Source organism: Cherax quadricarinatus, chromosome 40 (assembly GCF_038502225.1).
Source record: "Cherax quadricarinatus isolate ZL_2023a chromosome 40, ASM3850222v1, whole genome shotgun sequence".
Lineage (NCBI taxonomy): Eukaryota > Metazoa > Arthropoda > Malacostraca > Decapoda > Parastacidae > Cherax > Cherax quadricarinatus.
In genome coordinates, this window is record NC_091331.1 from 12915210 (window position 1) to 12925049 (window position 9840).

At 40.0% G+C, this 9840-nt stretch overlaps 1 protein-coding gene across 1 annotated transcript; it reads left to right on the plus strand.

Annotated features, from left to right (window-relative positions):
• Positions 1–5356: 5356 nt before the first annotated feature.
• Positions 5357–5962, plus strand: LOC128687393 (uncharacterized). Its single transcript, XM_070092575.1, has one exon. The coding sequence runs from the start codon at positions 5357–5359 to the stop codon at positions 5960–5962; it is 606 nt and encodes a 201-aa protein (XP_069948676.1).
• The last annotated feature ends 3878 nt before the right edge of the window (positions 5963–9840 follow it).

Here is a 9840-nt window from a genome sequence, read left to right on the forward strand (position 1 = left end):
AATGATTAAATACCCGTACCTCAGAGGGCAGCTGTTTGGGTATTTAGACGTTCTAATACTTTCCATCTCGCCCTCCCTTGTACAATTAATTTTCCCAAATTAATGCAGGGCATCACGAATAAAAATTCTGCATTTATAATTACAAATTAATCTTAAATAAAAAAGAGAATACTATATGTAATATGAATTGTACATCTGCATAATTTCATTTTGGTCTCTGCGACATACACACTAAAAAGTATATACGTCATAATTTAACGTTTCGAACTTTCGGTTTAACAAATGAAGGGAGAAGTTTCTTCGGGGTCACTGTAATGTGCAGTTTTTCTTGCATTATTGAGGAAGAATGTTATGATTGATTTCAGCTTGTAAGAGCGTGGCTCAGCGCTGACCACAACCAGGTGAAGCAGTCAGGATAGACTAATGCATGTGTGAGGCATATCAACAGCTTATTTTGCATAAAGAAAAGCCAGTACATCTTGTGGTGATTTACACTTTGCTTCTTGTCTTTCATTATTTGCAATTTCATAAAAAAAGAAGTGCTGGAGTCTTGCAATTGCAAACATCTTAAACATCAGTGTCTTTAGAGTCCTTTGGTTGCAAAGCTTGCATTTAGCTAAAAGCATTTGCAAATTAAAACAAAACAAAACAAGAACAACCAAGCAGAATGAATCTTGTGTATCTGTGTGAATCTGTTTGCCCGATTGCATTGTTGTAGGGAGGATTTCTAAATATGAGTTACCCTTAATTGTTTAACGTGGCGTCAGAATAGGGTCTTACTGAATATAAATTGTGGTGCCTGAACAGTTTGTTTACTGTGCACCCTCAGCTCATCTTGGGAAGGGCTTGTTTACTGTGCACCCGCAGCTCCACAAGTGTGCGGTAGTGCGAAAGGAATGCAGAGGTCACAACTGGTTTTCATCAAATCCAAGTAGGTATGGTTATATTTTTGAATTATTGAAGGCAATTAAATGCCTTGAATTTGTAATTGTCTGCTCCATCAGCCAGACCTCTTGAATTACTAATAATTAACGTCAAAATTCGACATGCGTTACAAGTCCAAATAAGTAAACACACGTTTAAGGTCTCCGTAGTATAACCGAGCGGTGGTGGGGTTCAAGGGTCGGGAAGCAAGCGGTGAATGACAACAGTTCAATACATGAAGTTCGAGGCAGTGATTGTGAGGATGGGTTAATTATGAACTACTTCCTCTTTCTCCTAATACTGATCGGTAGTGGCTTAATTTGCCGGTAACCTCAAACTCTCCGGCAGGTTCACGTTCATCTACCAGTGTTTTCTCGTCTTTTGTCACTTCCCGGTCCTCGGCGGACCGAAATGTCGTCTAGTTTCCATTTCCAAAATATGGGCGCGTTGTGCCTTGTTCCAACCACTGTACCGTGACCTTTAATTTTCTTTAGAAGGTCCTTCTTTACTTCTCTCATATTCTTAATGGCATCGTGCATGCCAGACTCCTTCGCCAGAAGTTGTCAGTAATATTTGCCTCAACCAGGTTGCAACACCACACAAGACAAACCACAAACTTAAAATTAGAAAAAATCTTTTGCGAGAGTTTGTGCATTGACTCATGAAGTAATGCCAAACTTTTTTTTTGTTAGGTTACTGTCATTAGAGACATCATACATGGCAGAGATCACTTAGCAGACAGCTTAGAGGCTTTCAGGAATTGTATCCACTTCGCAATTTCACTGTGGTGATTCCGTTTGCTTAAGTTCAAAAATACACAAACACGTTGGTTTAAAAAGAAAATTACCCCAGCGTCCCCAACACACTTCGTAACATCCCTCTATCTGTAACTTGCGCACATCTTGCAGCATCCCTGTAGCCCCCACCTAACATCTCAGTCCACTTTTAACTTCTCTGCAAAATTCACTCGCCTCTTGCACTGGTTGGCTCTCCTGCCACACAAGTGTCAAGCGCTCACTGCTGGCTGTCGGCACAGCCAGTTCGCACCTTTGCACTTGTTAACGTATCAGTAGCACAACTATCGTGCACCTTTCCGCTTTATTTATAAACAATCTTCAGGGAGGTGGTATCCAGGTGCCTTGAGCACCAAGTAACCAAACACTACTGTGGGAGGTGGGGAAGGGGTTAAGAGAAGGAGAGAGAAAAAGAGCGAGAGAATGAAACAAAAGTAGTAGTATAAAAACAATAATAATAATAAAGTAAAAACAATCAATCATATTATAAATTATGGTTATTCAGAAGCTCCAGGTATGAAAATGTCAAGGAAAAAAAAGGTAGTGAATAATCAAATTTACACAAAACTCAAAACTATATCAGCTTTCTCTAGTGTTTGAGGCAAACAAATTAACTACATATCTGAAAAATCTTGTAAATATAAACAGTGTGATTAATGCGCTACAGCACGACGTGGAAAGGGGAAGAGGAGCGAGGAGGTGGAGGAGCAAAGGAAAAGAGGAGGAAAAAAAAGAGGAGGAGAGAGGAATAGTAGAAAAGAGGAAGAGTAGAAGGAGGAGGAGGAGGAAAGAGGAAGAGTAGAAGGATGAGGAGGAGGAAAGAGGAAGCGTAGAAGGAGGAGGAGGAGGAGGAAAGAGGAAGAGTAGAAGGAGGAGGAGGAGGAGAAGGAGGAAGAAAAAAGGGGAAAAGGAGGAGGAAAAGGAGGAGGAGGAGGAGGAGAAAAGGGGAAGAGGAGGAGGAGGAGGAGGAGGACGACGACGACGACGATAATAGTATACAAAACCATTATCAATTTTCGTAATATACTCTACATGACCACGTGACCTTGTAGTGTATAAATGACCTTGCATTTCAACAACTTTCCAAACATGAACTCATGTCAATAGTGCAAGAGAACAGCACTGAACTTCAAAGGTTGGACCGTCTGTACCGCCAATATAACAGAAAAAAAATACTTAAAGTTACATGGAAAAAAATCATTTAGAAATATACAGCATTTCAAACCCTGTGGAACAACTAAAGTTCGTAGGTGTGAACTTTTCTTTTTATCCTTTCGTGAGATTTATATACACACGCATGTACTATGTGTAATCATGCATACACGTACGTATGCATGAACTCGGCCGAAATTTAAGAGAGTTGACCTTTTTGGAATGGGCTGACCTGTACTGAGTAGTGAACTGATTTGTAGTATAGGATGAGTTGATCTGTATTGTATAGTGAGCAGATCTGTGGTCAGTACTCAGCAGACCTATGGTCAGTATTGAGCAGACCTATGGTCAGTAATGAGCAGACCTGTGGTCAGTACTGAGCAGACCTGTGGTCAGTACTGAGCAGACCTGTGGTCAGTACTGAGCAGACCAGCTGATTCTCAGTCATGGTTCAAATCATGTGTTTAGAATGTCTTCCATGGGTTTCGAACAGGTGAAGGCAGAGTTGGATTGCTGGATTCAGGTTTTAAATCCTGTATATGTGGTTTTGTTGCATGTGCCTAAATTTGTCCTGTGTACGCATACGTGTGAGTGTGCATATGTGTATACATTTATATGTATGAATTCATGTGCATACGCACGTACATAGGCGTGTGTGTACTGTAAGTGCATCCTGGAGAGCGGCACTAACCCACACAGCTATAACATACTCACACACCCACCAAAAAATAAAAAATAAAAAATAAAAAAAGAATCTATATTAAACCTAATTATTTACTGGAGTTGCTGACACAGGTGGTGAACACACACGCACCTCCGTCTCAAGAATAACACGAAGGAGTGTTCTTTGATGCACAGATTTTTGTTCTTCACTTTCTGTGCTCAGCTGGTTTATAGTTTTGTACAGTAATCTAAAATTATTTTCCGTTTTGTTTGGGATTTTTTTTGTTTGCTTTGCGTTCAAATAGGAATTTTTGTTTTGTTTTGGGATCCAGTGGTGGTTTGGCTTTGGATTCCTGTGTATTTTCTGTTATGTTTTTGTCTGTTTCTGTCTGTGTCATGGATTTTTTTTTTAAATCTCCTAACGGTATTTTTTTTTCTCTGTGTTTTGAATGTTTTTTTTTATTCTGTCTTGCTTACGAGTTTATTGAATTATGTGAGTTTACAGTATATGGATTATCCTCCCGTAATGAACCATATTCTTTATTAATCCTGAATTTTATTGTTTTTATTGTTATTAGCAGTAGTAAAATACTTTTATGTGGAGTACTAAACTCAGCTATATTTATTTATTTGTGTACTGTGTGAACTGTGTGTGAACTGTGTGTGAACTGTGTGTTGGTGTACACACACACACTCACACTTCTGTTGCTATTAAAAAACAAGTTAAAAAACAACTAAAAACCACTAAAAATACTCTAGTTAGCCAATAAAAAAAGATCATACAACAATTCGTTAAAGTAATGATTTCTTAGGACCATCAAGATGGAGAAAAAGAGGCCACAGACCACAGTTGTAAAATTAGAAGTGTTGAGAAGAAACTGGTTAATATTCCTTGAGATTAGTAGCAAACTGCTGTACTGGGGTCTAGGAAATAGTGTTGTTACAACCACACACACACACACACACACACACACACACACACACACACACACACACACACACACACACACACACACACACGTAGATGCACCAGCTATTCTAAACATTGCTTCCTTGAACCACTGCATAAATGATGTTGGCCATACGAGTCAAAAGTTTACTCATATATAAAGATTTTTGCGAATATGTGGAATACATTGCGACTTCATGGTGAGTGACAAGGATCCACGCATGAGTGCGACAGTCTGGCTGTTCTAGCGCGTGTCTTACACGAAATTTATGAGATGGTACTCTGTTGAAATGGTCAGTCGTGGTGCTGATGCGTGCTGAGAACGAATCCACTCTGCATCCATCGCTCCTTTACTCCAACATACATCTCCCTTCCCTCCTCCCCGCTCGTTTCCCCCAACCCCCTCCCTTCCAGCTAAGTAAACATTCAGCTTGGAGAGTGTACCGCAGAAATGGACACACTTGCTCTTTTGGCTAAAAGCGGGCAGGCGCTTCTATCCGCCCCCTAAGCCTTTTATAAACTCCGCTTGTTCCTTTTCCTCTCATCTTTACGTATTTTTGGCCCCCCAATTCTCATCCCCTTACCTAACTCATTTTTCCTTTCTTCACTCGCACTCCTCCCTTCCAACTCTAACCCTCATTCAACTTCCATTTCTCCTTCCTCGTTTCCACTTGTTCCTTCACCTTAACGCCAGTGCTATTCCATCTCCATCTCTTCACCACACTTCTCCACTATCTTTCATTCCCTTCCTAAACGAATCCCTCTTCTTCTGTTGTTCCAGTTCAAGTAGTATAACCTTCATAACCCTCTATCATGGAGTCTTGACCTTTTCAAGGTATCCAGGACGATCAGTTGACCAAGTACCACCCAGGGCATGGCAAGAGTACCACCCAGGGCATGGCAAGAGTACCACCCAGGGCATGGCAATGGTTGCGGTTGTGGTAGTAGTAGTAGTACTACTACTAGTAGTACTAGAAGTAGTATTACCAGTAGTACTAGTACCAGTACTAGTAGCACTAGTACCAGTAGTACTAGTACCAGTACTAGTAGCACTAGTATCAGTAGTACTAGTACCAGTACTAGTAGCACTAGTATCAGTAGTACTAGTACCAGTACTAGTAGCACTAGTACCAGTAGTACTAGTACCAGTACTAGTAGCACTAGTACCAGTAGTACTAGTACCAGTAGTGCTAGTACTACTAGTACCAGTAATACTAGTACTACTAGCACCAGTAATACTAGTACTACTAGCACCAGTACTGGTAGTAGTACTAGTACTGGTAGTACTAGTGCTACTAGTACTGGTAGTACAAGTACTACTAGTACTGGTAGTACTAGTATTAGTACTAGTAGTACTAGCACTACTAGTAGTACTAGTAGTACTATTAGTATTAATACTAATATTACTATTAGTAGTACTAGTAGTAGTACTATTAGCACCAGCACTTTCAGCGGCAGTCTTCAAACTGCTTCAGTCTAAAAGTATCAATAAACGTTGGTCTATAAGTCATGGGAATCACTTACATTTTCAAACGTACAGTGTAGCTGTAATGAGTGGAGGGTTGGGAGAGACTTCTCTTACACTAACATGACCTCAACTATCTTGTCACGTAGCTACATTGTTACCTTTTAGCATAAATCCTTGATATATATCTTGATTTCTTCTTTTCATCTGCCTTTTCTATATACAAAGCCTATATCTCCATCAGCATGACCCCCCCCCCTCTCATAACCTCAACCCCTCCCCCTCTCATAACCTCAACCCCTCCCCCTCCACCACTACATCTACAACAGTGCCTGTTACTCACCTTAAATCTCTCTCTCTCTCTCTTTCTCTTTCTCTCATTCTCAAACTTTGCAATGTCAGTATTACACACACATCCCACAGCAACAGCCTTCACAGATTCTAGAATTACGTTTAAATGACTTCATTCAATGACACAAACCCCCAAGCCAATGTAAATTAAGTCTTCTAATGGGGCACTGAGAGTGAATGCTATGTTTTAGCTGCTGGAGCTGAATACAGAATACAATCAAGTCTCTCGATCGAGTGAAAAATGAGTCAGGGACTTTGGTGGGGGTAGCAATTATGCAGGAAAATGTTACGTTCAAGGAACACAGTAATGATACAATCTCAGCTGAAAACACGATAAGCTGCATAGCAAAAAGTTCTATACAATCGATGTCAAGCCAATCGTGATTCTGTTTGAGGTACTTGCACTCTATACACCGTAGTACCGACGCACACTAACAGCCATTTTTAAGGCTGGCAAAATTGTGGATGTCAAGAGTGTAGGGAAAACTATCACAGCCTGTTTAAATTCAAACACTTAAATTATTGATAATACTGGAGGGAGACTTTAATCAGATACTTAATAAGAATAATGGATCTTTTCCAGTGGAAGAGGAATAACCACTACGACTCTTAAGGGTCTTCAGAAGGAACCTTGACAAGATTCTTTAACCAGTTCCTGTTCCTGTTGAGAGAACAAGACGTTGGGGTGAACCTCGAAATCATTAGTTACTACTAGAAGCAGCAGTAGTTGTAGTCATAGTAGTTGTAGTAATTGTAAAGTAAATGGAGTCCTAGTAACTGAAGTTCTAGTAACTGTAATAATAGTAACTGTAATAATAGTAACTGTAATAATAGTAACTGTAGTCCTAGTAACTGTAGTCCTAGGAACTGTAGTCCTAGTAACTGTAGTCCTAGTAACTGTAGTCCTAGTAACTGTAGCCCTTGTCGTAGTCGTAATAGGAAAGGTCATAGTAAAGATTTTTTTATATAAAAAATACATCTCAGCTGTATCAACTAGCTGAAACTCTCTCCACCTCTTCCCTCACACGTCCTACTAGACCTAGAGGGTCACAAAAAAATAATGCCTGCTTCTTACCTGCATATATCAGACGTTACATACCGTCAACTAGTAGACCCACATCAACCCTAAAACTTTTCCAGTCCTCACCTCAACCCCACCTCCACAACTAACCTACCACCTCAACCCCACAACATTTACACCATGACCTGATTTTCACTTACGAGTAACTTGTTCAGCACTCCAATTATGTAAAGAAATAAATTCAGAGAGAATATAGTACATCGATAATTATTCTCGACCCTTACTCTTTGACCCTATGCTCGGGTATGATGTCCCAACCCTTCCTTGCTCTGCTCTGCCCATCCCCACTAAATATTTATCAAGAGCTGATTCGCACCACCCCAGACCCTTCCTTCACAACCCAATTTTGCCTCAGACATCACTTTTTTCCCCTCCTCCTTACCCAGCCTCCCTCCCGTCACCAACCAACCCTCTCCCCACCCATTCTCTCCTTGCTCCAACACTTCCCGCTCCAACACTTCCCACTCCACCCCAACACCTCTCATCCTTTCATGCACCAGTCAGCAATCCGCCCTCCCCCCTCTCACCTCCCCTCCTCTCCAGGCATGCCCAAATGCCATCAGTAAGACAATGGGCACTCCCTTAGGGGCGACTGTCAGAGGTTAAAAGTCATTATTATTGTACCCAGGCACGTGTTACTTAAAAATACAATACATGGTACAACGATTCCACGTCGTATTATATTTACGCTTAACACATGTTAAATTGCAATAAATTTTAGAGTATCGCAAAGCTGGCTACTGTATTCTGCTCCTTCACTTGATATAATTAGATCCCTTGTAATTATACAAGAATTATAGCAGTTGGCTGGATAAGTTATCTTTGTATGTTATTGCAACTTAGAATATGTTATTTCTATATAAAATATGCTATTGAAACCTATAACCTACTGATATAAATTACGTGTTGATAAAAAAAATCTGCCGTTGCAATTTAGAACGAACTGCTGCAACCCAGAAATTGTTATTGCAATCTCGAATGTGTTCTAGTAACCTAGAACGCGTCCTTGCAATAGTTAGTGTGTTATTGCAATCCAGAAGGTGTTAATGAAACCACAGAACGGGTGGGACTCGAATCTCTGGCAAGCAAGTTTTTTTAGAACTCTCCTGCCACACTGGAGTGTAAAATGTATTATTGCAATCTGTAACGTGATACTGCAAATCACAACGGCCTATTGCAGCCTAAAACTAATGACTAACCTATAACACGTTATATCTGTAACGTGTTATTGCCATGTAGCAAATATTATAATCTAGAAATAAATATTGTAATACTGAACATGTTATTGATATTGCAATCTAGATCGTGAATAGCAATCTAGAGCATTTGTTGATAATCCGATATGTAATATTGCAGTGTGTAATATGATGCTGTTGTCTAGGAGATATTGCTATCTAGGCCGTGATGCTCTAATATAGAACGTGATATATACACGAGTTATTGCAATATAGAACGTGTTGCAATAGAGAACTTGTTGCACTGAAGAAAAAAGATGTAATATAGATCGCGTTATAATACAGAACGTGTTATTGCAATATATTTAACGTGTTGCAATATATAACATGTTGCAAAATAAGACTTGTTATTACAGTCTAGAACATTTTATTGCAACCTTGAACGCAATTGTATTCTAAAATGTGTTGCTTTAATCAAAAGAATATATGATTGTGATGAAGTGGGCGCTACTCTGTGTTACAAGTTAGTGCACCGCTGCATGTTGCACTTATTGCAAGGTCGTCTTGCACGCTGAGTGTTACTCAACATGTCGCACCGTTATTTCGACTTGGGAGTGCACCTTGCGCGTGAAGTTGCAATTTCCGGTGTGTTAGTGTGATCTCGTTACCAGTTATGGCACTTTTTGTTCCATTATTGCCATCTGATCCCTTTTTATTGTACCCAAGAAGGAGTTATTGCGTTCAAACGCAAGTTATTGCGTTTAAGCACGCGCTATTATGTTACCTTCCTTACTCGACTTTTCGGAATATCTTATGGAGGAAAAAATGTGTGTTTTCTGCGGTGTATAGACAGGTGACAAAAAAGGTGCTCATGTAGGCCACTTTTTATCCTCATCCTATCTTTTTTTTTTTACACATGGTTTGACAAGGTTAAGGATTCCTAACTTTATTGGCAAGCTAAGAGCTGTTACCTACATCAGCTCATTTGAAAGCGTTTTTATTGTTATGAGACATACAAGTAGGGAACAGGATGAAACTGGAGTCATCTGTGGGCCAGCATTTTCATTTGATCAACTGACTTTATCTCGTTGACATCATTATGCTGTACGAATGTGTTCCATACTCGAGTCATCCTGGGTATATATGATCTCAGATGGAGTGATGTTCTGGAGAAGGGTACAGCCAGAGTGAAGTTGCTGCTTTCTGCCCGTCTTGTGGCATAAAAGCTTGTTTCACTCTGTACTCGAAGTGGATCCAAGAGTGGTACTTTGACAATATTGGCCTTG